The sequence below is a fragment of the Dunckerocampus dactyliophorus genome, chromosome 18, assembly GCF_027744805.1.
Source record: "Dunckerocampus dactyliophorus isolate RoL2022-P2 chromosome 18, RoL_Ddac_1.1, whole genome shotgun sequence".
In the NCBI taxonomy this organism is placed as follows: Eukaryota; Metazoa; Chordata; class Actinopteri; order Syngnathiformes; family Syngnathidae; genus Dunckerocampus; species Dunckerocampus dactyliophorus.
The window spans coordinates 8121032-8148065 of record NC_072836.1 but is presented as its reverse complement, the minus strand read 5'-3'; the positions used below and the strand labels follow the sequence as shown (position 1 = coordinate 8148065).

Genomic DNA, 27034 nt, shown 5'->3' with positions numbered 1-27034 from the left:
AAATATATAAAATTACAATTATTCTATGCAAAACAATAATTTGTTTTGAAAAACAGGTTACATCTTTATATTGTTATACAATATTTGAAAAAATATTTTTTTAAGTATACACATAAATAAAATACATTTAAATTGTAAGTAATTAATAATTTAATTCAAAAGTAATATTTTTTTTACTATTTAAATGCATACATTTACATATTTGTATCTTTTTTTTTTGTTGAGAAAAATGTGTAAATAAACCTAAATTATTGTAGATACAATAATGTAGATTTTTGTTAAAAATTGCTGTATCATAGTATGATTTATGAAAAGCACATAAATAAGATACATCTATTTTATGTAAAATAATAGTTTGCATCCGTTTTGAAAAAAGTCTTTATATTATAAATTCAAAAAATTAAAATTCTACACAAATCAAATACATTACATTTGTCAGTAAAATAACAGCTTGCAGTCATTTTCTGTTTTGCATTCAAAATTATTACATGTACGTATTTTGATTATTTTTCATGTCATTTTCATCAACTGATTTTGGTTATATCTTTATATCATTAATCATTTGAAATAATTTGATTTCATGATAATTCCATTCATCATGCAAGTATGTAAGAATAAACATACACTATTGGAGATGAAATAATCGTTTGGGATATTTTTTTAATTATTAAATATATAAATGAAATGATTATATTCATTTGAAATCAATCATACCAACATCTCAACAAACATGACGTATTTGGCTTATAGCAATAATAATTACATTAAAAATGACAGTATTTTATGTGACTATAATTTAATAATAATAATACTATGTGTGTATATAACTAATGAAATATTGACAATCCATATTTCTGATTTGTATTTTTGTGTTGGTGTATAAATGCACTGCGTTATGCTGAGAGCTGGTTCCTCATCACATTAAGATGTGCATTGCTGTCCTGATTTGAACTGTAATCCAGTATTTAGTTGTGGGAGCAAATTACTAGAACTAAAATAGGGCGCATACGTGTGGAGTTAGAAATCTTGGGGCAACACAATCCTGCCAGTAGTGCAGCGTATAACATGCTTGAGTTTCCCTCACAGCGCACAAGCGCTATTTTGGGACACCCGGCCTGCTTTAAAACCAGGCAGGTGAGTCGACAACAATGTGCAGTGACTCCAGCTATTTACTAGTACCAGCTTTGTGCGCCATATTTGTTTTCATTGGTGTACGTTGATGCAAAATGGGTGGCTACGCTATTGTGCATGTGTCCTATAAGAATAGTCCAACTGCATTCTGCTAGTGAAAGCTTAATCTTCCCTCATCCTCACGGACCAAATGAGTCATCTATATAGTCTTGTCCACACTAGTGGGAGGGCGGCGGTTCAGCGCTAATGTAGTGTAGCTGCTAACTGACGGGAGTCAACAGATGCCTACTCACATGCCATGCTAAATTGGTGGTACCTCCCCATGCAAGTCACCCTTTTAACATGCATTCTTTTGCTGTAACATCATTTAGACATAATGCCAGGATACACATAAGTATCAGAGGTTCCACAATAGTGTGTTGTCCAAAATCAAGCCTTGATGAAGTGGTGGGCATCTACACGAGGCAGGCTCATCTGCTCTAGCTAGGGGCGGGTCAGAAGTGGTAACATGTCCATGACGAAGGAGGTTTTTCCTTCATGACGTCATGGAAACGGATGAGGTGGCTCGGGCATCTGTTCAGAATGCCTCCCGGACGCCTCCCTGGGGAGGTGTTCAGAGCACTTCCCACTGGTAGGAGGCCTCGGGGAAGACCCAGGACACATTGGAGAGACTATGTCTCTCAACTGGCCTGGGAACGCCTCAGGATCCGCCGGGAGGAGCTGGAAGAGGTGGCCGGGGGGAGGGAAGTGCTTAGGTTGATGCCACCGCGACCTGACCCCAGATAAGAGGAAGAAGATGGATGGGTAGATTTTTCTCCTGTTTGGTGCTGATAAGCAATCTCTAGGTCAGGGGTGGGCAAATTTTTGACTCGCGGACCACATTTGGTTAAGAAATTTGGCGAGGGGGCCGTCAGAACGACATACTTTCTCACGGAGCAACGAAACAAAAACACAACACTTCCATAGCAAGTTAACGCATCACATACATCAACAACTGAGCACTAAACATAACACACAACTTAAAACTGTTATTCCCAAATGCCCGCAAGGCATGCTGGGCATGCTGGCCGCAACAACAATATGAACTCTGAACAATAAAACATTGGATGTCAAGAGTATGTAAACCCCTCCTTGTTTACTTCTCTGACGACCTCCTCAATGTTTTGCAATCAAGCAAAAAATGCGACAAACACGGCAAAATGTACCACAAGCTACCCAGCATGCCTTGCGGCGGGAATATATGTGTGTTTCTTTATGGCGTAGGTACTGCGCGTAGATATTTGAATGCCCACATGGTGCAGTAGGTAGGTTACTTGGCGCGTCGTGTGTGTTGACATGTTGTGTTGTTCGAATGGCTTTTTTATACAAGCGACAGATTGCATCTGACTATTTTGGCGACTCAAGCATTAAAGCTTAAAAAAAAGGGAATTTGGAAATGCCCGGTGGGACAGATTAAGATGCTTGGCGGGCCTGATGTGGCCCACGGGCCGCAGTTTGCTCATCTGTTGTCAAAAGCACAGTTGACCAATGAGACTTCACACAAGGACAGTAACAGTCGTGCACGCACTACTTGGCATCCTGTGAAATTCATTGCAGAAGTGCCATGACCGATATACTGCACTGTCACTGGACAAAACATCAGACACACCCGCACTGGCCATCCTGTAGTACCTAATGAAACGTCTAACAGTTCTCAGACTTTTTACACCTCAAATAGCTTGTTTAATCTTCGAATATGTGGCTGATGGCGAATGAGGAGACTTAAACGTTCATACTTCAGTAAAGGGAGATTTCATTTGAATTCAACTGTAGCTCATTTTCTAATACATTTGTATTTTTACAGGTATTTCGTAGATTTCATAGCCTGTTTATCATGCGTATATTTGTAACAGAATTTAAATTAAAGTATCTACCTAAAATAACTATTAATCTAATCATATATGAGATAATAGCCACCACAGGAAGTAACAGCATATATAGATATATAAAAATATCTATATATGGTGTTCTTACATACCACAGTTTGAGAAACGTACAAGTAATCCCTTGTTTATCGCGGTTACTTACTTCCAGACCCGCCGGTGCTAAATGAACTTCCACATGGTAGGATTCCTTATTTATAAGTGGAATATTTCCGTACTTAGAGTATAGAAAACCTGCTTACAACTTTCTAAATCTAGTTTTAAACATTATTAGAGCCCTCTAGACTTGAAATAACACCCCATAGTTACCTTTACACTCGTATTGCCCAGTATAGTGTATATAATAACAGAAAATAAGCCATTTAAGACATAAATAAGAAAAAATAAGTAATATAGTCATGTTAGCATTGGGCGAGTTGCTGTTACTTCCTGTGGTGCTATTATCTCAACAGTGTAACATTATTGACACCTGGTGACCAGTGTAGAATACTACATATCAACAACATGTAGTATTTGAATGCATCTTCTGAAAGCCTTACATCTGTATTTTACTTCATTTGCCCACATTTATGCTTGAAAATGCTTAATTTAGGCAAGAAATGTGTCAAATTGACTAATAATCGGCCATATTCAACCAGAAAACAGCATCATTTATTAATATATTTCTGAAAAACTGATAGTGAAGCTGCGAAATTAAAAGCGTGAAGTGGCGAGGGATTAGTGTATTATACAAAATATCAAAGAATGTGGGGGCCATTTTGTAAAAAAATGTTAAAAGGCTAAAGGCGTTCCAATGTAGGTATGCTAAGTTGTATATAAACAAAAGGGCGTATTATTATTAGGGTTAAGAGTGTCCATATTTCAACATTTTCTGGTTAATTACCACTTTTAATTTTTTGTTTCATTGTATTGTTAAAAATGTGCCGGAGGCCATTAAAAAACAGCTGCAGGCTGCACTTTGGACACCCCTGGAGCACACGGATGAACATGCAGCTATGTTTTCCCTGGGGGCTTGATAAACCATGAGAAGTCGAGAGCAAAATATTGAACACAGCGGTTACTTTTTAGGAGGAAAAAAAATGACAGTTGAACCGTCGGTACTCGCTCTACCCGTCTTTCCGGACTTTTATTTGCAAGTCAGATTAAGAAGAAAGCAAGCACGTTCACCGTGTTTACTTTATTGATGATTTTGCACATCAATGAAGACAAAAGCAGTGCTTTGAAGAAACATTAAGCATATTAGGTCAGCTGGAGGAGCAAGAAAGACGTGTGTAACAACGAACGGCATACCAAAAATGTATGCCCAACTAGGTCAAAGCTATCGAACATGTGAGCTTTTGTATGCAGCTCACATGACAATACAGCATCGTCGGCGTCATATTACCGTGACAATACAATAATGTGGTTCGCACTGGATGTTTAGCATGAAATGTGTGTTTCACTTTAAATGAATGAGCAATTTAACTGCAAAAACGATCTATGTACATATAAATACACCTCCTGACAGGAACTCACATGATCAGACTGTATTGCATCATGCCGGGAGATGTTTTCTGGCGGGTTGGAGGGGCCACATTTAATAGAACAGTGCACAGTAATAAAAAATATTAAATATAATCGCTGTGCTGCTACGACGTAATTCAAAATACGAGAAGCAGCTCTCAAAATGACACGGTAAATTACAAACAGCAGCGATAAACATGTTAATGATCTCACTCTCAAATAAATGCATGATTTAAAACAAAAAAGATCTATGAATAGACTGTGAAAGTGTACCTAATGTTGTGGCCAGAGTGTGTGTCTACCACATAGAAGATATTTCATTTATTGTATGATTTTAAATAAATAAAGAAAAACTGTGCTGATAAAAAAGAATTTGAGTAATCTGAATTAATCTTCATTGAAATTTGTGTTTTTACGCAACATTCTTATCATTACAGTGTAAGCGCCATCATGTTAGTTAACACTTTTTGGTTTCTGTCTCACATCAGCTTCCTGTCAGGCAGCTCGGACGCCCGTCCAGAGCGTTGGTGCCGCACCTCCAGGTGTTTGCTCTGCACGCAGTCGAAATGCAGCAGCAGCTCGCTGTAATCCACGTGGGCCTGCGAGGCCCGTTTGGCGCCGGGCTTGCGCTTGGCGTCCATGTACTTGGATTCGTCCACCGTCCTCATGAGCTCCGGGTTGGGGACGCACTGCAGGCGGTGCGAGAGAAGCTGGAAGGCCTGGCTCTGAGGCAGCAGCATGAGGAGGCCGTAGAGCGCCTTGATCAGGTAGGGGTTGTTCTCCACGTCCAGCAGCTGCAGGCGCAGGTAGGTGAAGATGGGACACTCGATGAGCTGCACCAGCTTGTCCACCTCCATCAAGAAGTCCACCGTCACCTCCAGGTCGCCGAACTTCTGAATGAGGTCGTAGGCGTGCTGGTAGTTCTGCGTGAGGAAGCAGAGCGACACGGTGGCGACGGGGTTGTGGCACCAGGAGCGGTACAGGCAGCAGAAGAGCGCGCAGCTCTCCGCCGTGCGCAGATCTTTTAGCTGGTTGCGCAGCTGGAAGAGCTCGGCGGACGTGAGCAGGATGGTGTTGAGGGTCTGCACCATGGTGGAGGCAAACTTGAGGTCCTCCTCCTTAAGCAGGATGTCCGCCATGGAGTGGAAGATGTTCTCGGCGTGGAGCAGCAGGCAGAGCTGGCGGATGATGAAAGCTCCTCTGCTCTCCAGGAGCTTCCTCTCGGTGCTGAAGCGTTTCAGGAGGTTGATCATGAACTTGTAGAAGTAGGAGTTCATACTCGGGGTAGACGGGGAGGATTCGGCCGTTTTGGCGCCTGGCTTGCTCCCATCTGGCACCTTGAGCTCCAAGCCATCGCAGGTGACTGTTAGATCTGTCTGTCCGGCTGGAGAAGACGCAATCTCAGCTAAGACCTCCAGATCTTTAAGTATCACCTCGTCCGACTCGTCTGAGAGGGTCTTGAGCAGCATGGGAAACAGGCTGTCGGTGTGGCGGAACATTTTGCGCGGCGTCTTAATGTAGAGGTGGTAGAGCCACTTGAGCACGGCGATGCGGGTCATCATGCCAGTGGACGAGTCGTGGAGGTGGCGGTCCAACACCTGCACGATGCCATCCAAGTCCAGAGTCACCTGAGACCTGTCGGTGCTCGCCGGAGCGAAGAAGCTGATGTTGCTAAAACCGACAACTCCCTGTGAGGCGTTGAGCGCGTCGCCGCTGTCAGCCTCCGTCTTGCTGAGGCCATCTTCTCTGGATGGGGACTCGGTGCTCTTCTCATCCTCCTCCTCCTCGTCGTCATCCTCAGGGGTGACCAGTTTCATTAGGCTGTGGTTGCAGGCGCTCGCAGCTTCTTTCGTGTTCTTCTTCCTGTCGTCGTACGAGAGGCAAGGAAGCACGGCGGTGAGGATCCCAGAGGAGTAGGGCAGCACCACTCGGCCCGCTAGCTGGATGAACTCCCTCATCCAGGTCATGGCCGTCAGCTGGATGAGGTCATTGGTGAGCTTGGTTTCATCCGCCACCTGGCAGTGGATGACCAAGATGTTGGCCATCTCTGCAAACTTCACGCTGGACGGCGTCTTCTTGATCTCCTTCAGGAACTCCCCGAGGACCACCTCGCAGGTCCTGCGGATCTCCTTGCTGTTATCCCCCAAGATCTGGAAGAGCCCGTCAAGGATCTCGGGGAGATAATCTAGCAGGTTGATGTCGGGCACCGACTCCAGAACGTGAATCCAGGAGATGATGAACTGCCGGGCATACTGATTGTTGGAGTAAATACGCTCCCTCAGCAAAGGTACAAATGCAACCAGGTCAAACTTGTTGCTTTCTGTCACAATGTCCTTCAGGAGTCTGTCCAAAAGTTCAGACCCGCTTTTGACATTGGGGTCTGGGTCTGCTGCAAGCTTGCTGAGACCATCAAAGAGCAGGTTGAAGTGGGGCAGTACAGCTCCCCTGGCCACCTTAACGATGTTGTAGAGAGCCTCGCAGGCGTAGTAACGTAAGCGGCTGTCCGAGTCATTAAAACAAGTGAGTACCGGCTCAATGAGCTCTTTCAGATACAGACCAGAGTCCTTGCCCAGCGCGATGGAGCAAGCAGCCAGGCCAATCAGTCCCCCTTTGCGGCTATGTGGGTGCTGAGAGAGCGCAAACTCCGAGGCCAGAATTTGGATGACATGACGGATCTGAGTGGAGTTGTTCTGAGCCACGAACTCCCGCACCAGTTTCTCGATCTCCAGGGCCGCTACTTTCCTCTTCTCGTACAGTTTATCATTGAGAGCCCTGACGATGTTGGGCGTCAATGGCGAAAAGTCCTTCTCTGTGTTCATTGTCGCGGCGGTGGTCCAAACAAGAGTTTCCTTATGTTTTATTCCTTTTGAAGGCTACCGACCAAAGTGAGAAAATGCTTACATTTACATGAGATGATGCGAAAATGATCTCTTGACAGAACCAGGAAGCGGCAAACAAATGCAACGCAGCTGACCGGTTGCTTCCGCCGGAAGTACGTCACTGTTAATCATTGTCAGCTGATTGGTTGCCGCTTGTCGAACTGGTAAGATTGTGTTCTTTATTTTTAAAAACTACTCATTTTTTTAAACTTTTGTTATTTCTTACATGTAATTTTTTTTAAATAGATGGACGTTTCAAAGTAAACATGCGAGGTAAACGAATGTCTCTCTTTAATCAAACTTCCCTCCATTGGTAAAAGAAATATTCATACCCGCGTCGGAACAGAAGTCCGTGAACGAATATATATTAACGCTAGAAAAACGTATCATTTATGATAAAATTGCAAAAAATATTAACTTGGAAACTACTAACTTGAAAGCATTTGACGGTTGCTTCCACCGGAAGTACGTCACCGACTATCCTACTAGTCTGATTGGTTGCCGCTTTTCTTGAACTGTTAGCCTTGATGTTAGCTGCTTCCCTGTGATTTTTTTTTAATCAAACTTAAAGATTGTACACGTATATATTTCCGATTCATTCTTACTTTGAGAGACGTCTTTAGTCATAGAGGGACGTTTTACAATAGACAACCGCGATGGAGATTACCGTTTCTCTACAGTCAAAGCTTTCCACCATCATGGAGACAATGGTCATGCCCGCCTTGGCTGAGCTATGCAAGGCGGTGGGTGAAGACGCGACCGAGCTTCGTTTGGAACTGGCCCGGCTTCGGACTCTTAACACGGCCCTGGCCGAGAAGGTCGACAAGCTGGAGAGTGGGCTGACTGGTGCCGGAAGTGTCGCTCCCAGGTCGAAGAGAACCTGCGCTGTGGCCGTTCAAACTGACCACAAAGTGGACGGCGATGCACACGGTACAAACTGATTGCTTTCACACTGAATATCAGGGTTTTTTCGGAAATGGCAGTCAGTGAACTCCCCATTAGAGAATACACTAAGTCCTCAGCTTACGAACAAAGCCGACTGGTCTATATTTTATTTTATTTTGCCTTCTAGTCGCCCCATGAGTATTTATACTGCTACATGCTTGACCAGTAGAGGGCACTGTGACACTGCTAATGGGACCAACAGAGAGGCAGGCGGTGGGGAGAGAGTGTAAAGGAGAAATGGAAAGCTAAATTGTAGCTTTAGATACAACCCGGACAGAGCGTGTGATTAAAGTTTATGAAGAGTTAATAGGCCCGTTTAATTCTACACCACCCACAGAACACTACCTCTTTTAGAAGAGTCTAACGACGACGACGATTTTTCCTTTTTTTTTTTTTTTTTTCCAATCTCCTCCACCACCACCACAACGACGTATGCTGACCACTCCTCTTCAAAGGTAAATAACATTTATCATTACGTATTATATCATTTTCATTATTGTTTTTTTCATTAATTATCCTCGTTTAATATTACTACTGCATCCAAACTCATATTTACATACATACGCATATACTGTATATGTATACACGTACATGTAGTACCTATATCATTGGTAATATTACCTTTTCCCCGACTTAAGAACAATTCGACTTAAGAACGGTCGCCTGAAACCAATTGTGTTCGTTAGTTGGGGACTTAGTGTCTAATACGATTGGGGCCTGTTCTATTCTATGAAAACACTCCTATTTTTCTAGTTTACTTTATCACCATATGAACTAAACTATGACTTCTGTTTGAAAGTAATGTTTTCTTTGTTTTGCTCAAGCTGCAGTGCCTCCCCAGAAATCCTCTGAAGTTTCTCCACACCTAAAGAAAACTAATTGTACACTACAGTACTCACAAAAAGTTAGGGATATTTTGGGGTGAAATTTCAGAATGAACCTGCAATGTAGTACAGTGGATCTCCACAAAATCGCAAATTTAATAAATGAAAAAAAAAAAAATGTTAAATACCAATTCTAACGGAACCAGGAAATGTCTTGCTCAATTCATTGGTCAAATTAGGCTCACATGTAAAGGTTGTAATTAGGGCTGTCAGTCAATTAAAACATCTAATCGTGATTAATTACAATTTGTCCATAGTTATAATTAATCACAACTAGAAAGAAGTTTTTATCTATAATAAGTATGGATGTAAATCAAGGTACTCACTGATGTAGGCCAAAGTTCTTCGCATTCGAAAAATATTTTTAAAAGGGGTTAGTGAAGCAGCTCTGATGATTTGAAACTACTTTTTAAAATTTACCAGACACATTAGGAATTTGCACATAGTATTGCATCGGTATCACCGATTTATTTGTTTATTTATTTAAGTAGGTTATAAAAACACATAAAGATAAAGTGCAGTCACATAATCAGCAGTCAGATAGGATGTACTATGCATGTGCTATTTTGTACAGAAAAAGGTGCTGTTGAGAATCCTACCACGTCAGCTAAGATGCAATTCTCATCTGTTGTCATCACACACATATCACCAAAGAATGCGAGGGTTAAGATATCTTGGGCTATCGTGGCGGCGATGGTCTGAGGAAAACAATTACAAAAAGGCAGAGCGGACTAGTGATCAAGGCCGACTCTCTCCTTCTGATCAGGAAGCCGCAGGAGGACATGAGGTGAGACAGTTGGCACGAATATCCGAAGAATGTGGAAATTATTCTGTCTGAATTCTTGTTAATACATTTTGTAAATCGTCAATCGGAGTGTGAGTCTTCTTTCTTTCTCTAAATTGCACATTAACGAACACGTAAAGGGAGGTCAAATTTGTTTAATTTTCTAAAGTGGTCCTTGGGCCTTATTGACTTCCAATTTGTAGTGCAATAATACATAATAAATAATAATAATCTATGATAAGATAATAAGTCCCGTCCTGTGTGTGTTTTTATCACTCCTCCTCTGTTGTGTTGAAAAGCCGCATGGCGTGGGGGAGGAACGATCTGCTCAGTCTTTCGGTTGAGAAGGACGGTGATAGTAGACTGCCACTGAAACTGCTCTTCTGTTGGGAGATGATACTGTGCATTGGATGATGCTGGTTGCCCATTATGCCTCCTCAGTGTCTTTTGCTCTGGCGCAGATGCCAGGCTGTCCAGCTCAGTGCCAATGACAGAGCCTGCCTTCCTCACCAGTTTGTAACTACAACTTTGTAACTAGTAACACGTAACCCAAATTTTAGCTCGCAGTTCGAAGCAAAAAAATCGGTATCGAACTTACTAAATTAAAATTGTCCAGTGAGCACACCGTATGAATTAATGTGGCTTTTCCACAGCGTCTGAACTTCCAAATCCAGATGGAGACGGGAAAGAGGAATGGTGTCTTCGCCTGTGGAAAGAAAGATACCATTGTAGTGAGAAGGAAGACAATTCCACATCTCAGCAAGGAAGAAAGGTGAGATATGGTTAACATAGCAAAGACACATTGTGCTATTTCCACGTTCCCCCCCCCCCCCCCCCCCCCCCCCCAAAAAAAATACAAACTACATACATACAAAATACATATAAAAATACAACCATGTACACACGAGCATGGATATTTTCAAAGAGGCACATTTTCCCCTCTGTGTTTAAAAAAACAAAAACAAAAACAAAAAAAAAACTTAATCCACATGAGTGGGGGAAAAAACCCAACATGAATATAGTTTTTAATTGCCTGTGCCTGTTTTAAAGTGCTCATTGTCCTATGACTCAAGTGGATTTTTACAGCAGTTTTACTGTCTTTTGCAGGCTGTGATGTCCAAAATTGCTGTGGTTGAGGTCAAAAGGGAAACTCATGTGGAGGACATTGTCAACAGTCAAAAAGGTAGAATAAAAGGAAAGAAAGGTGGCATAACTAATTAGCATTTTTAGATGCACATTTGGTTATTTGTCATTATATTTTTGTGTGACAGAACGCCAAGAACAAACTGAAGTCAATGTGAGCATGGAGGTGGATAAGTCACCACTAAAGAGCTTTGCTCCTCAGTTCGACGGTTCAGCAGATTTCTATGTCGAGATGGAGAACAATTCCAACAAGAAAAACGATTCCGGCACAAACCAAAAATTCACCTGTGACAAATGTGACGCAGTGTTTTTTAACAAGGGCACACTAACGCTTCACCAAAAACAGCACATCATCAACACCACCTTTTGCTTCAAATGCAGGAAGCAATTCCTGCACTCGACCAATCTTGAGTCTCACGTATGCCAACCTCAAGCCTCTTCTGTTGACTTCACAAGAACCTGCGAGGTGTGTGGAAAGACATTCACCTGCCCCTCTGGTTTAGAGTTGCACAAAGTGGTTCACACTGGGGAAAGGCCTTATTTGTGTTCCTTTTGTGGGAAAGGATTCACGCAAAAGGGCAATTTGAAAGGTCACATGCGAATCCATACTGGCAAGAGACCATTCCGCTGTACTCAATGTGAAATGTCATTCATGCACAACGTTCAACTTAAACAGCACTCATTGTTGCGTCATGGCAAACGTTAAACAGTCCAATGCAGGGAGGTCTTGTCTTTGTTTTTTTTAATAACAACTTACAATTAGACATTTAATGTAAAATTTGCACTTTTTCTTTGATGTGTTGGAAATAACTGCTTTAGTGTACTTTTTATAGTCCTGAAATCTCATTTGGTTTGATTAAATAAAGATTTCGTTTTGAAATTTAAAAATGTCTTATTTCTTTTTTTTTTACTATCGTTTACTTGAACTTACTATAGAGCGTTATCAAGCGCTTAATAACAGGAAGTTATAAGATAAACAGGAAGTGTTAAGCAAATGTTTGCAATTTGATTGGTTCAACTACCGGAAGTATGTCAGTTTCTACATTCGCTAGGCTAACGTTGAAGGCTTGGTAGTTTCATTAGCCGCACAGGTTTTCTGTTGATTTTGATACTTGATGTAAGTAGTCAAATTTCCCATTTCTTATGTTTCGATATACGCATAATTTGGCGGAGAAATCAGTGCTAGAGTCGATACGCACAATGGCGCTTAGTGTTTCCCTACAGTCAAAGCTCTCCTCCATAATGGAGGCGATGGCCACATCCGCCCTGGCTCAGCTGTGCAAGGCGGTGGATGATGACACGGTGGGGCTCCGCTTGGAGTTGTCACGGCTCCAGACTCTTAACTCGGCCCTGACGGAGAAGGTTGACGAGCTGGAGTGCGAACTGACGGCCGCCAAAGGTGACGCCCCCAAGCTGGGTAAAAGTCACCGAACGGTCGCCATCCAGACAGCTGCCTACATGGACGTCGGTACTGATGGTACATTTGTGTTTATTTTGCAATGCAGGACACAACATTAGGTCCACTCCAATGAGATCCAATAAGCCAACAGCGTCACACAATATGCATTTGCAAATGCTCATTGTTGCTTTGTGGTTAGACGTGTACCTAATGTCGTGACCTATCCTGTAAGGAGAATTGTTCATTACTATTGTCTGATCGTGTCCTTAATTCCTCAGAGTCTGAGGCCCCTGTCATAGAGGGAGTCTTTGGAAAAGACTGGTGCCTTAACTTGTGGAAAGACAGATTTCATGGCAGTCAAAGGAGAAACACCACAACATCTCAGCAAGTGGACGATGTGAGTTTCTGAGTGGCTGGGATACGTGTTTACACAGCTAATGTCTTTTTACCCCCTGCAGGATATGGAAATGTCCATGCCTTTGGACTATTTTTCTTCAAGCGACTCGACGGAGCTTGAGAAAGGCGCAGAGTTTTGGAGTTTTGAGTCTCTTTCAGAGGCTGTTGAACGCTGGCAAAAGTCAAATTTGGTGGAGCTCTATAAGCGTAGTTCTAGGAGCGTGGAGAATGCCACAAAGCGGGCGAGGAAGAAATCGTACAGCCGGGATTTAGTCTTCGCTGAGCTGGACTTTGCATGCACTCACGGCAGCAGAGGGTAAGTTCTGCAGCAAAAATCCTATCTTAGAGTTGTCCTACCCCGTCAGCCTAGCGTTGTCCTACCTAGTCTTTGAGCATGAACTGATGAAGCCGTTCGACTAGAGCTGTGTAGCACATTAGCATATTGCTATATATTTCTTTACTTAGTACAATTTGGCTCCACATATGAATGTATAATAATGTATAATAATTAGCACAGCTATACTTCTTAACCTATGTCTTCTTTCTTTTTTTCTAGCCCTGCCTTAAAACGGTGTCCATTCACCATCAAAGTCCGAGTTACACCTGATGGAAGGAAGCTGTTCGTAAAGGACATTAGTAGTGTGGATTGCCACAACCACGATGTATCCCAAGTGAGAAAATATGCTGTGTCACAAGTTGATGTGGGTAGGAATCATTTTTGTCACCCCAGTTCTGCCCATTTTGCAGGCTTTGATGCCAGAGTCTGAACAAATGGACGTGATTCAAGTCAAAGTCGAAGATTATTTGGAGGACGCAGCCGACAGCTTCCAACAGGAAACGCTTGGTCAAGAAGGTAAGTGAACCACTCAAGTCGGTTTTATTTGTAAAGCCTCCAATTCACGACAAACATGATCTCAAAGCTCTTTCCGTATGTAGCAGGTCTAAAACTATGCTCCTTACACACCAATTGAAACCCATACAAGAAACTTTGGCGACGGAAGCAAGGAAAAACTCCTAAGGAAGAGACTTCATTATGATGGTATTACACGTACTAAGAATAATTATCGTAGATATTAGCTACTAGTAATGTGTGGTCTTGGAGGACCATTAAGCTGCTGCAGTGTTGTTGGATTCAGTTTACATTTTAGTGTTTCTACCAAATAATCTGTACCCTCTCACTTTGGTTGGGGTACCAACCCCAGCAGCGGACGACACTTATACACCAGTGGTGGGGTGGAGCTAGCCTCACTGTCATTGGTTTATTGGTTGACAGAGAATCATCACAATGGGAATTTAATAGGAAAACTGTAGATATTAGGGGTGTAACGGCACGTCATACCGCGTTTTTTTATGGTCCCAGTTTGGTTCATTTTCAGTAAAGTAAGGGAACAAAATGCTTAGATTTTAATGATTTTTTTAAAGAACAGTAAAAAAAAACTGCCAACTGGCAATTCTCCAATAAATAAATAGAACAGTGTTGGGCAATGTGCGGCGCAGGTGCCATTTGCCACCCACAGCTTGTTTATTTTTACTTTTTTTGGCCCCCGGCACATTGTAGAAATTCAATGTGAGGGGGGGGAAGGTGTAATGTAGCGAGGAAAAACTTAAATGTTGGTATTTTCTTTTTATTATTAGTATTTACCTATTGTTATGTTAAATGCATTGTTCTTATATGATTTACAAATGTTTCTTGTCTAAATTTGAACTTGTAGTTTTATTTTTTATTGTCTGTATAATTTTCTGCAGCACTTTGGAAACAGTTTAGAAAATGTGCCATAGAAATAAAGTGGATTGGATTGGTACTAACAGTTAACAATATGATTTGTCACCTAAACACAAAGCTGGCTTAAAATACATAGAAAATGTCTGTTTTTTTAGGCTTTTTACAAAATAATAATAAATATAAAAATGGACTCCGCATCCTTTGATTTTCCAAATGCGGCCCCTGTTGGAAAAAGTAATTACGTAATTGGACAAGTAATTACAAAAAAAAAAAAAACTACATTTCTTTTTATGAAAGTGCCGGCACACTGCTTTTGTCTAAACCACGTCTTTGTCCGTCTACGTATTTCACCGAGAAGGCAAAGTGTTCCCAAACAGGAGACTTTAACATTGGAAGAGGATTTTCAAGCTCTGGCTTCTCCTTGGCACTATCGCTAGCCATGACTCCTGCTAGCCAAAGGCCGAGCTTTGAGCTGCACTGTATTTGTTTAGGAAAGAGACGCGCGACTTTGTGTAGTTGTACTTCCTTCCTTCCTCAATTAATGGGAATTCGGTACCCAACTGTACTAAAAAAAATCTGATTACAAATACCGTTACACCCCTAGAAAGTAACCGACAGAGAATTAAATGTTGTTCGTGTTGCCTTTTTCTGTAAAATATCAGCACACAACAGCACACCGTGGACTATTCGCGAGGTGCAGACCTTCCTCGGCATCCTTGCCGAAGACGAGGTGCAGCGGGATCTCGTGGGCGCGGTGCGCAACAGGAAAGTCTTCCAGCTGGTCTCGCAAAGGATGGCCGCCGAGGGGTTCCACCGGACGTGCGGGCAGTGCCAGATGAAATGCAAGAAGCTGCGGTGTGAATACAGAAAGATCAAAGAGCAGAACAGGCAAAAGGCGTGGAGGTGGTTCGATCTAGTGGACGCCATATATGGCCGCAGGCCGGCCATCGAGAGGACGGCGGGACACATGCGTAGCGCCACTTCTCTGCTGGAGGCCATGATGGAATCTGTCGGTACGTACTCCACCTGCACTATCAGTTTTGTCACTATGTAGAGACACGTGTACCACTTTCCTGTGTCGTGCGGTGGCAGTTTGGTAATTTTGTGCATAGCTCTACTGAATATTACTATTTTTTTCAACAAAAAAGCTAACATTTGTCCCCACTTTTTCAGTTGAAAACCTGGACTCCCCCCGCGACAACGGCGAGCAGCTCATCTCCGTCGGTTCCGGCGAGATGCTAACCTCTACAAGCAGTTCGCCTTGCAGAACCCCAGACCCGGAAGAACCAGGGCCGTCAACCCAGTGCAGCCCTCGCCTTCATATACCTTCCAGAAAGTGGAAGCGGGAGGACCACGGTGGGGCCGAGGCGCTGGATGAAATGTCAGCGGCAGCTCAGAAGATGGAGGAGTTGCACCAAGAGCATTTCCACATGTACATGGAGGACGCCCGCCAGGCCAGGCGGCAGGAGGCCCAGTTGGTCAAGCAGAAACTGGAGCAGTCGGCTGCTGTCAACGAGGCCTTTTTCAAGGTTTTTCATTCCGAGGTGAAGCGCGGCCAAGCGAACTGAACTGTGCCGCTTATTTATAACCATCATAGATCCTCTACTAATGTTTTGATATATTGTGTACCCGTGCCATAGAAGTAAGTTGTTCAAGAGGGCAATGAAGCCCCAAAAATAAAAGGTTCCCCTGCTGTATGTGTTGTAATAACTGTTGTGCTTTCTTTACACAATGTTGGCTACCTTGTGTGTAAGACATGACCCAAGGAAGAACCTCATTACATTTTGATGCAAAGGGGCGGAACCAAGAGTCCTTGAAAGTTCGCAATACGCGTGAGTATCCTACCATGTGTCACTATTTCAACAGAACATGATGAATGGTTCTCACAGGAGCTAGGTGGGCAGGTGGGGGATGAGCGATCATTGGATGCACACAAACCCGACCACATGGAGCAATTCTTGCACAAAACAATGTAAAAAAAAAAAAAAAAGAGGCTTCACAACACATCTTGAAATATAGCCTTTGCTGTCTGTCAGGTACCGACATGGGAGCTGTAAGTGTGATCTTTTGGTTTTGTTTCAGCAAATAGCTTAACCGAGCAGAACGTGGCTGTTAACGTGTGAGTGCAATGTAATGCACTTTAGTTCACACTGCTATGCTGGTGTCGCTAACATTTGTGTCCTTATGTCCCACTCCTTCATGTTATGTTGTTGTATGGGATAAATCACATGGACAACAATGTGTGTCCTTGCTTATCAGCAGCAAACATGGAAAAAAAAATATATTCTCTCCCTCACTCGCTCTACTTTTGAGTGGCCAATCACTCACTTTTGAAGTTCCGGTTTTCATGAAGGAAGAACCTCCTGTCATCGACGTGATACGACCTGAACCGGCCTGACCCGCCTCCAGCTAGACGAGTAGATGAAGCGCTTGGAGACACGCTTGTCTGAAAGACAGCTCATTAGCATTCAAGCTACAGACACAAAAGGGCGTGTTCCCAGGAGGGCTTACTTACTTAAAGCGCTGTCTAAATGCCAGCATCAAGGCTATTATGGGACCTCTGAGACTTACTTTAAATTGTTTTTCAAAAATTAAGTTAATTTGCCGAGCAACTTGAAGTGTCCTTAGTTTTTTTCTATTGGTCTTGCACAATTTTGTACAGTCCTATAAGGGCCATACTAATTTATTATAGCTATCAAACCATTAGCTACTTTATATATTAGAAACAGTTGAATTAATGCTTTATGTTTTTGCCACATCACAGGCTCTCACGGGGTCGTTTTTGGCTCATGTGCCACAGGTTTCCCCACGCTGGTCTACTGTAGTGTAAATTTACAAGAAGCTCCACTTCGGAGGTAAGAGATTTATTAAATAAAACATCCCTCAAAAATACAAGTGTGCTTTGTCTTGAATGAAGAATGCATTGAACTTGATTGAACGTTTGCACATAGTTTAACATCTTACGATCATATGGCAGGGGGGGAGGGTTAAATCTGGACATGCAACAAGGGGAAAAACAACACGGTTCATTTCTCTTATGGCAAATACACGCTAATTAAGAAACGAAACAATACCCAGGCTTTGTTTCATTACAAGGCAGTTTGTCTGGTTTATGGTGATGTATGCAAAAGAAAAATCTCACAATCTTCCCCTAAACATCTAAAATCCCATTTCTGCCATTAAATCAAAAAAAGACTGACGCGAGATTGCTTGCAGAGAACAAATTGCACCATTACACCTATTTTGTACCCTTATTGGCCCCCTTTCAGGCACTAGAAGGGAAAAAACCCATAGTCTGAAGCTCATTTACAAGTACAGAAATAGTGCCTGTACACCATGAAAGGAACACACTGTATTGAAAAAATACGACGAGGTAGTTTCGCTATGTGTGCAAACAATGTATTATTGTAGCTTTAACTAGACAAGACCTTTGATGGCCTTGAAGGAGGTATTTAAAAGAACATACAGCAAATGTATGAGAGCATGCCATGCAGATGAGGTCAGCGGTTTGATGAGGTATTCACATTAAGTGCCATAAAAGCGCCACGTGGTTGTGGATGACCACCACAATGTATCCCGCCGGGGCATCGTCCGGATTTGGCCCACGTTCAGATCTGTGAAGTGCTGCGATAAACATACAAAATGTTCCAAATAGAACTCATATGAACTGTGTCGTATCCACACAAATAATCCAAAGTATCCCGTTAGCATTCAAACAGAAACACATTTTAAACGCCCGTTGAAGGGAATAGTCGTTCAACCACAAGAAAATAAAGCAAAGACAGAAATGCTCTCTACTTGTTTGACTGTTGCAGCTTTACAGATACATGTTTGTTTGTTTTTTAATTCATAACCTTTCACAAAAGAGTGTTAGGGTGACACTGGAAATGAGACAAAATTGGAATAAAGTTGCACAATATGAGTTTTCCTTCTTGTAGTATAACCTGCATGATTAAAAATCCTTCTAATGCACGTTATTCAAACAGTACGTTTATCTCCTCAATTTACAACGCAATTTTTGTCAAGTATCATTTTAATGTAATGATATTTTAAAAAATATTTCATTACATGCTCAGGCTTTCTATTCATAAGACTTCTCACAAAAATTGCTGCTGTTTTCTTGTAATATGACTTTATTACATGTACTTTTTATTCTCTTAATATTCTGACATAATTGGTTTTCTTGCAGTATTGCAAAATTTAATGTTGCCAGATTTTTTAATGTAACAAAAATTTATAAAAAATTTAAATTAGTTAATTTTCCTCATAATACTGCACATTATTTTACTACATAGCTGTCAGAATTTTATTTTCTGATGTCAGCGCTTTTTTCTGATACAGTTTCCCACTTATTTTATTCTCTCAATTTCTGTTTTATATTATGAGTTTATTCTTATTTCCACCATGCAAAATGATACCTTTTATTCTTGTGAAATGTCTGCTTTATTGTTGTAATTTTTTTAATCTTTCAGTGTGGCCCTAACACTCCTTGGTAGACACGTTGGCACACGCCTCACTGCTCTTCATGAGAGCCCAGAAGAACACGTCTGCTCCTGTCTAGGTGTTCTTCATGTGACTGAAACACTGGTGGTGGTTCAAGCCGTACTTGTAGGCGTAACATTTCCCACAGTCCACGCAGCTGTACGGCTTCTCCCCCGTGTGCGTCCGAAAATGAATGTTCAGGGAGCTTTTCTGGGAAAAACTTCTTCCGCAGTCAGGACAGCTGTAGGGCTTCTCGCCGGAGTGGACGCGCTGGTGCAGCTTCAGGTACGTCTTCTGGGCAAAGCGCTTGCCGCAGACCGTGCAGCTGAAAGGCTTCTCGCCCGAGTGGCGTCGGACGTGGACTTTTAGGCTGCTGAGATAGTTGAATACTTTACCGCAGAAGAGACACTGGAAGTGCTTAGGTGGCCTTGTGGGTTTTGGTGGATAGCTGACGAAATCTTTGGCGGTGGCGTTTGTGTAGTCGACGTATTCACTGGTTGTTGCGGGAGGATTTGTGTTGTCGAGCATCGTGCTCATCGCTGCGTCCTCGATCAGCTTGTCCATAATGCTTGGCTGCGAGCGCTGTGCTTGACCGTCCACTATCAAGGGGAAGTTGGTCAAATCCTCCGAATGAAGCTGCAGCTCACTGACAGATCGATGGAGGGCGCCCTCGGCGTCGAGCATCCCCAAATCTGCACCGTACGAAAAATTACACAGTAACAATCACAATTATAATGAGGTGTTATTTAATCTCCGTTCTACCTTTCCTGTTCTCTGTCAGCCTCATCTGCTGCCCGAGTGGATGATCGTCATACGTTTCCTCCTTAACAAAAATGAGATCAGGTTCTCTGTCCATTATGTCCAACACCTGACCAAGACAAAAACAAAGACATGACGGTCACCAAGCCTGTTCACTGGGTCAACATGTTACCTCATGACTAAAGTTATTCCTGAGACCTGTGTTCCCATGCTGGACATGGCGACAGGCTCCACTGTCTCTTTCCTCTGAGGGGGGACTCTTTTGTCTTCTCTCCACAGGTCCATGCACCAGTCCTTCCCAAAGACGCCATCGATGGCCGGGGCCCCCTGCTGATGCTGATGCTGCTGCTGGTGCTGCTGGTGCTGGTCTGAAAGTGAGACCTTCTTAACACAGCATGCTTTTGACAAGCGGAAAAAACTATGACTGTACTATGTAGGGTCTGAATTTCTGAAAAGGACGCACTTTGATCCAGATTCAGACTTTACACATTGTAAAACATTTCACATTAAACACACCAGGAAAAAAGATCTCCAAAGAGATCTTAACGTGGGTTTACACGATACAAAGTCTGGATTTAAACCAGATTAATTTGCATTTTGCCACTGGATTACAAAAATTGACATGACCCCTAAATACAAAATCTAGATCAGATCCAGATTAAATTTACGGGTTTTAACGCTGAATATGCAAATTTAAATTGCTTCCCAACATACGATCCGGATCAGATCCTGATTAAAGTTAGCATGTCAAACACACATTATGAATCTGATCAAGGTTAAATTTACAACTTCTGACCCCACATGCAATAATCCAAATTACTTGCGATCACAAAATCAGGTATAGAAACTTGATGTCTAACTGTTCACATGCAAATTCACACCGCTTTTCAGACACACAAACCAGCTCAAATCTAAATTCAATTTACAGTTTCTAATCCTAGATTCCTACATTCAAATACTTCCTTTTAAATGTGCAGTGTGAATTACATCTGGATTAATTTTCCATCTTCTGACCCTACATGGACACACGGCTTCCAAAGACATTATCTGAACCAGTTCCAGATTAAATTTAGTGCACATTCAAACAATTTATTTCCAAATCTGGTTTAAAAATACAATTTCTAATTCCACTTATACACACTCAGTCAAATCTGGATAAGATGTGGATTGAATTTAGCTTCTAACCTGATACACACACATTCAAATAAACACATTCTGGTTTAACACATAAACACATTCAAATAACTTTATTCCAAATCTAGATCCAATCTGATTATATCTTCTAACACAGCATACACACATTCAAATTACTTCCTTAGACACAACCTGGATCACATCCAGATTAAATTTAGCATGCATTCAAACATTTTTTTCCAAAACTAAACAAATCTAGTTTAAAAGTACAGTTTACGTTTTCACTTTCACACATTCAAATGACTTCCTTCAAATCTTGATTAAATTTAACGCTTCTAACCCTTTATACACACACACACACACACACACACATTCAAATAGCTTCCTTCCAAATACAGATCAGATTTGGATTGAATTTCCATCTTCTAACCGAGCATATATAAATTCAAATTGCTTCCAAAGACACAACCTGGCTCAGATTCTGATTAAATTTACATCTTCTGGATATGCTAATTGAAATTGCTTCGCAATATACGATCTGGATCAGATTCTGATTGAAGCCAGAGTGTCTGATCTTACAACTATTGCCATAACACAACAATTCAAATGACTTGCAAGGACACAGATCAGATATAAAGACCTCTTTATATGCAAATTCAGATTGTTTTCAAAGACACAAACCAGATCAAATCCACATTGACTTGACAGTTTCTGATCCTACGTTTACACATTAAAATAGCATCCTTCAAATGTACCTGAACAATTTGAATTAGCTCTGGATTAATGTTCCTGGTTCTCGCCCTTCAAACTGCTTCCAAAGACACAAACTGGATCAAATCCAGATTAACTTTAGAGTTTCTAAATGTGTCACCTTGGACACTCCTGTATGTGGGTGTCAATGTGGACACAAAAGAGACGTACCAGATTTGTGAGCCTCTTGACCTTCGGGATTCCTCCGGCCGATATTGTTGACAGGTGCCGGGTAGTACTGCGCCTCCCGGGCGGCCCTCAGTTGCACCTCCAGGGAGTAGCACTTCTTCTTCAGGGCCTCGTTCTCGCTTTTGTGCAGGGAGATCTCGCCCAGGAGCACGGAGGAACATTCGTCCGCCAGGTTTCCTATTTCCACCAGGGCCGTCTTGGTTAGCTTCTCCAGTATAACCGCTAGCTGCGTTCGGAAATTTCGGTTGGTCGTGTCGCACATCATATCGGCGGCTGCAGGCGGAGTGTAAATGGAGATATCGTCCCCGCCACGTCCCTCATGTATCAGACAAAAGCTGAGCGACTGGATAGTACTCTTGACAGTTAGCTGTTAGCTCGGCCGCGGTGCATTGTGGGATTGTGGACTTGACCCTTTCCGAGTTGCGCCTGAAGGCCGTACAGTACAGTATATCACAATAAGACACTGTTCGGTCAAATGGGAAATACTGTACGTTTCAACCAATTACATTTCCTCTCTGTTGTAAAAACGGCACTATTGTTAATAGTGTGGTATAATAAATATTATAACAAATAATAATAGTCTATAACTAGCATGTTTATCCTTGTCATTTAATCTGCTTATCTTCAAATCGTAATTTTCCTTAAGAATTACAATCCAAAGAGTTTTTTTTTAACGTGAACATGATTCATTCAACCCACTCACCTAAGAAGAAATATACAATATAAAGACTCCACTCACATCTGAGGTGCCCATGACTTTTATTTCGAAAGCCTTCCGGAAGTACTTGTGTTTGTAGCATCGTTGGTGTCTACTGCCATCTACTGTTTTATTGAAAAACTGAAATTTTACAAGTTACCGTCACATTCAAGGTTGTTTATAATGCAAAGAAAATATAGAAAGTATAGGAATAGAGCAGCACTGTAAGTATTGCATTACATGAGTCGGACAAATTATCAATATTTTTGTTCATTTCTGTGCTTTAAATGTAGCGTTCCTGACAATCCATAAAACAAGGAATTAGTGAATTACATACTTAACACTCAAGAGTTTTTTTCATGTTAAATGTTAACTTTATTATTGATTTTTGTTTTTAGAACATCCGGCTAGAGAAGAATGCTTCACTTCACGTTGACTGGTTACCATACACCTGTAAATCCGGATCAAGATGTACTAAAAGGTGCTTTTTCAGGTTGCAGTTCTTTGTAAAACCCTTTCCGCATTGCACACAAACAAACGGTTTCTCTCCCGTGTGCGTACGCTGGTGCATGTCGAGGGTGCATTTCTGAATGAAGCCCTTTCCGCAAATGGGACAGCGGTACGGCTTCTCTCCCGTGTGAGTGCGCTGGTGTGTATATAAGTGCCCCTTTTGCGCGTATCTCTTCCCACACAACGTGCACCTAAAAGGTTTCTCTCCCGTGTGACTCCTCTGGTGTATTTCAAGCTGGCTGTAGCACCTGAAGCTCTTGCCGCACTGCAGGCAGCCAAACTTCTTAGTGGTGGAATTCCTCAGGTTGTGCATCTTCACACTCCTGAGTGGAGAGGCGACAATCTGGGGGATGCTTTTGGCAGATTCTTGGTTTGTGTGTCCTGGTGGAGGCTGTGGATTCCACTGTGCATCTCTCTGTCCAGGTGCAGGGAGAGATGGGGGTGCGTTCAGGCTCGCAATGCAGTCAGGGAACACCGGCTGAAGGCGTTCTTTAGGATGCTGGCTCACATCTGGGCTCTTCTGGATGTCTGTTGACAAGTAAAAAGTTATTCTAGATACAGTCAGTCAGTAATGTTATTAACTTTAAAGTTACATTGTTTCAGAATTTGGTGAAACACACACACAATAAATTACACCTTCTGAGCCTTTACGGTTTCTCTTCAAGGATCTGGATCAAATCTGGTTTACAAGTTTGTGCACACCTGCAGGCATCTGTAGGCATAACTAAATAGAATAATTAAAAACATACTATTTTCAGATGTTCTCTCCTGTTCAGACTCTCCATTCTCCACCTCTAATGGCTCCTGCTTCACCACCATCAGTTTGGGCTGCTCTTGAGCTGATTGAGGAGGCTAATTGAGGAACGTATGTCAAAATCACAATCTATTATAACGTCATATCTATGTAAACATAACACGAGACTTACTTCAAATGCCGGAGTCTCCTCGTCTTGGAGCAAACTGTTTGTCTCAGGGGAGGAGTTATTGCTGTCCCATGGAAAGTCACTAGGATGCAATAGTTTCAGAATAAATACAGGGTGCAGCTGCCAAGCAAAAGCAATGATGGCACCGACTTGGTATCTACCTGCAGGCTGCGAGCAGGAGGCAACAAGCCATACCTCTTAATGACAGGTCTTGTCCTGTCAGGCTCCAGCAGCACCGAGTTCTCCAAGCCGACCCCTGTGTCCTGTCTGCCTCTCTGTGCCATATGGAGCAGTTTCTCCATTAGATGCAGCTTCTCGGTGAGGGAGGCGATCTCGTTCCGCCCGCGGGTGATCTCGATTTTCAGCATCTTCGACTCGATCTCCACCAGCTTGCCGATCTCCATCACAGCTGCTTTGGACAGCGCGTCCATGATGGACACAAGTTGCGTCTGGAAGCAGAAAACGGACATGTTCTGCACAGTGAAGGAGTAAACAGCCAGTAGGAGACGTGCGTGTTTGCAACACAAAAATGTTCAATATTTGCAGCACTACAGGAAGTGCTGCTTCCATCTAGCGGCTGGGAGGGAATCCTACACACGAACGTTTTGATGTGTATATCCATCCGTATTTCAGTAGCAGTCACCAGTTTGTCCGTACTTTACGCATTTTGTAGATTGCTTTAATATTAAACTGTTAAACCCCTGGATATTTTTTTATCCATGCCCCCCCCTTATCTTTGACTTCATTTACCACAATGCCCCGCAGTTTATACACAGAGCGTGATTGGCTATAGAAACTCTTTCCAGGAAGTGATTGGTATTTAACTATTGAATTAATTCGCTTCAGTTTTAGCATTCACACTCTGATTACGTATCGTGTACTCACCAACATTTTTGGAATCTTTAAATAAGTCATATTTTTAACTACTTGCTGAGATAACTTTTTCTCTCAGGCCACTGAGTTGAACACCTCATTTACCACAATGCACCGCGGCCCAAACACGGAATGCGATTGGCTATTGAAACTCGTTCCAGGAAATGATTTACATTTGCCGACTGAAAATCTTCCTCTTCTGCTTTTAGCACTGATACGTTGGGTAAATGCTCTTTTAACACTATGAACTGCAGTTTAAAGACTAACAATATCTAATGTTTACGAAATATAATCCCTTTAATGTGTTTTGATTTATTGTGATGTGTGTTGTAGCTTTCTGGGTCTAGATATAAATTAGCCTCACAGTAAACACATCCCTGTACAAGAGGGCCAAGCAAACAAAGGTGTAATGATGACTTGCAAAGCAGTTTCCTCACATAAGCCATTGCACCATTTCTCTCTGTGCTTCTCTTAAGACAGCATGGCTGGCAGGAGAGTCGTGGTGTTCCCCTCCTCAGCAGAGCTGGGTTCAGCATTGGCCCACCTGGTGACCTCTCGGGCTGAGAGGGCCATCAACTCCAGGGGCAGGTTCACCCTGGGTCTCTCGGGAGGAAGCCTCGTGACCATGCTCAGCAAAGAGCTGCTGGCCGTTGCTGGCCTGGACTGCAGCAAGTGGGTGGTCGGATTCTGTGATGAGCGAGTGGTGCCCTTTGACAACCCTGACAGCACCTATGGGCTCTATAAGGTACTAGTGCATACTTCTGTTTGCTTGATTGCATCTATTTAAATATTTTCTGAAGCTAACCTGCTCCACCTTTTTTGCAGAATCTTTTATTTTCCAAGGTTAACATTCCAGAGGATGGAATATTGTCCATTGAGGCCTCACTACCAGTGGATGAGTGTGCTGAGGATTATGCTCGCACACTGAAAAAGGTGCATCTGCTCTGTTTGATTTGACCTATTACATTATTCTTACATTACGCCACTTCCAAACACACACAGGCCTTCCCTGAATGTGACGTCCCCGTGTTTGACGTGCTGCTTCTGGGCATGGGGCCTGATGGACACACCTGCTCTCTCTTCCCCAACCACCCTCTTTTGGAGGTGAATGTTAAATTTAAAGTAGTTTAGTTGTTATATTCACAGCTGTCACTTCCATCCCTCATTTAATCACATGAAACAATGCAAGATAAGTAACTGGCTTTGATCCCACCCCCATTGACAGGAGAGCGAGAAGATGGTGGCACCTATCAGCGACTCTCCCAAACCACCACCAGAGCGCGTAACCATGACATTTCCTGTGGTGAACGCTGCACGCTCCGCCGTTTTTGTGTCCACTGGAGGGAGCAAAGCGCCTGTTTTGAAGGTAAAAGTACCACTGAGTAGAAACAGCCATTTAAATGTGATGTTTTCTATGTGTTTTCCTGCAGGAGGTGCTGGAAGGAGGAGATGGTCCAGCATTCCCAGCAGCCCGGGTCTCCCCGACTAACGGCGAGCTGTTGTGGCTCATAGACGAGCCCGCTGCTGCCTCCTTGACTATGCAGGTGGAAAGGCTGGGCTCTGGTGCCAAACTTTAAAACATTCCACACACAAATGATGAAGAAGCTTTGTGCAGCCCTTCTTTCATTCCCAGACAAAATGGAGACAGACTTGAGATGCCTGCCGTCCTTCACTGCTACCTGTAGCACTTACTTACTGGAAGCATGTTTGTCTATGTCCTGATGCATCAGAACAGATAATATTTAGTTTTAACTTTGCAATATGAGAAGTCGGACACAAACATTCTCAGAAGAGCTAATTAAACTACATGCATCATATTTGCTGGCTGTTGGGAGTTTTTGCAACATTAAAAAAGCCCTGCACAATCTAATGACTAATGACATATCAAGATTTGCCTTCATAATCTTACAAAGAAAGCGAGGCTTTCTACTATTTGGATGAACTCAATAAGCTGCAGGGGAGTCAAAATGTTAGACACGACTCTCAACTACAATAACAAACATTAATA

At 42.5% G+C, this 27034-nt stretch overlaps 5 protein-coding genes across 19 annotated transcripts; 2 read left to right on the top strand and 3 right to left on the bottom strand.

The window, feature by feature from the left end:
• Positions 1 to 747: 747 nt before the first annotated feature.
• vac14 (vac14 homolog (S. cerevisiae)) lies at positions 748 to 7842 on the bottom strand. Its single transcript, XM_054759741.1, has one exon. It carries the CDS (start codon positions 7373 to 7375, stop codon positions 5036 to 5038), a length of 2340 nt encoding a protein of 779 aa, XP_054615716.1. The 5' UTR covers positions 7376 to 7842; the 3' UTR covers positions 748 to 5035.
• Positions 7843 to 7862: 20 nt separating this feature from the next.
• On the top strand, positions 7863 to 16879 carry LOC129171270 (uncharacterized). 14 transcript variants are annotated; one of them, XM_054759766.1, is made up of 11 exons: positions 7868 to 8365; positions 8718 to 8835; positions 10702 to 10820; positions 11156 to 11231; positions 11320 to 12668; positions 12869 to 12987; positions 13049 to 13302; positions 13543 to 13657; positions 13734 to 13839; positions 15372 to 15722; positions 15883 to 16878. In XM_054759766.1, the coding sequence occupies exons 5-11, from the start codon at positions 12335 to 12337 to the stop codon at positions 16275 to 16277; spliced, it is 1674 nt and encodes a 557-aa protein (XP_054615741.1). In that variant the 5' UTR covers positions 7868 to 8365; positions 8718 to 8835; positions 10702 to 10820; positions 11156 to 11231; positions 11320 to 12334; the 3' UTR covers positions 16278 to 16878. The 14 variants fall into 14 exon arrangements, with proteins under 14 accessions (XP_054615742.1, XP_054615741.1, XP_054615733.1 ...); XM_054759758.1 differs by having other exon boundaries at positions 9211 to 10820; XM_054759763.1 differs by adding an exon at positions 10510 to 10564 and having other exon boundaries at positions 7868 to 10051.
• Positions 16880 to 17566: 687 nt separating this feature from the next.
• On the bottom strand, positions 17567 to 22459 carry LOC129171276 (zinc finger protein 813-like). Its single transcript, XM_054759778.1, has 4 exons — positions 22006 to 22459; positions 20149 to 20318; positions 19954 to 20059; positions 17567 to 19883 (listed from the first exon to the last, which is right to left on the bottom strand). The coding sequence occupies exons 1-4, from the start codon at positions 22286 to 22288 to the stop codon at positions 19267 to 19269; spliced, it is 1176 nt and encodes a 391-aa protein (XP_054615753.1). The 5' UTR covers positions 22289 to 22459; the 3' UTR covers positions 17567 to 19266.
• Positions 22460 to 22736: 277 nt separating this feature from the next.
• LOC129171279 (zinc finger protein 500-like) lies at positions 22737 to 24682 on the bottom strand. The gene is made up of 4 exons (XM_054759782.1): positions 24349 to 24682; positions 24157 to 24235; positions 23980 to 24082; positions 22737 to 23758 (listed from the first exon to the last, which is right to left on the bottom strand). Exons 1-4 carry the CDS (start codon positions 24621 to 24623, stop codon positions 23148 to 23150), a joined length of 1068 nt encoding a protein of 355 aa, XP_054615757.1. The 5' UTR covers positions 24624 to 24682; the 3' UTR covers positions 22737 to 23147.
• A 502-nt stretch (positions 24683 to 25184) lies between these two features.
• pgls (6-phosphogluconolactonase) lies at positions 25185 to 26837 on the top strand. 2 transcript variants are annotated; one of them, XM_054759785.1, is made up of 6 exons: positions 25185 to 25249; positions 25503 to 25771; positions 25852 to 25959; positions 26029 to 26130; positions 26252 to 26392; positions 26457 to 26837. In XM_054759785.1, exons 2-6 carry the CDS (start codon positions 25508 to 25510, stop codon positions 26601 to 26603), a joined length of 762 nt encoding a protein of 253 aa, XP_054615760.1. In that variant the 5' UTR covers positions 25185 to 25249; positions 25503 to 25507; the 3' UTR covers positions 26604 to 26837. The 2 variants fall into 2 exon arrangements, with proteins under 2 accessions (XP_054615760.1, XP_054615758.1); XM_054759783.1 differs by having other exon boundaries at positions 25186 to 25249; positions 25507 to 25771; positions 26457 to 26836.
• Positions 26838 to 27034: the final 197 nt, after the last annotated feature.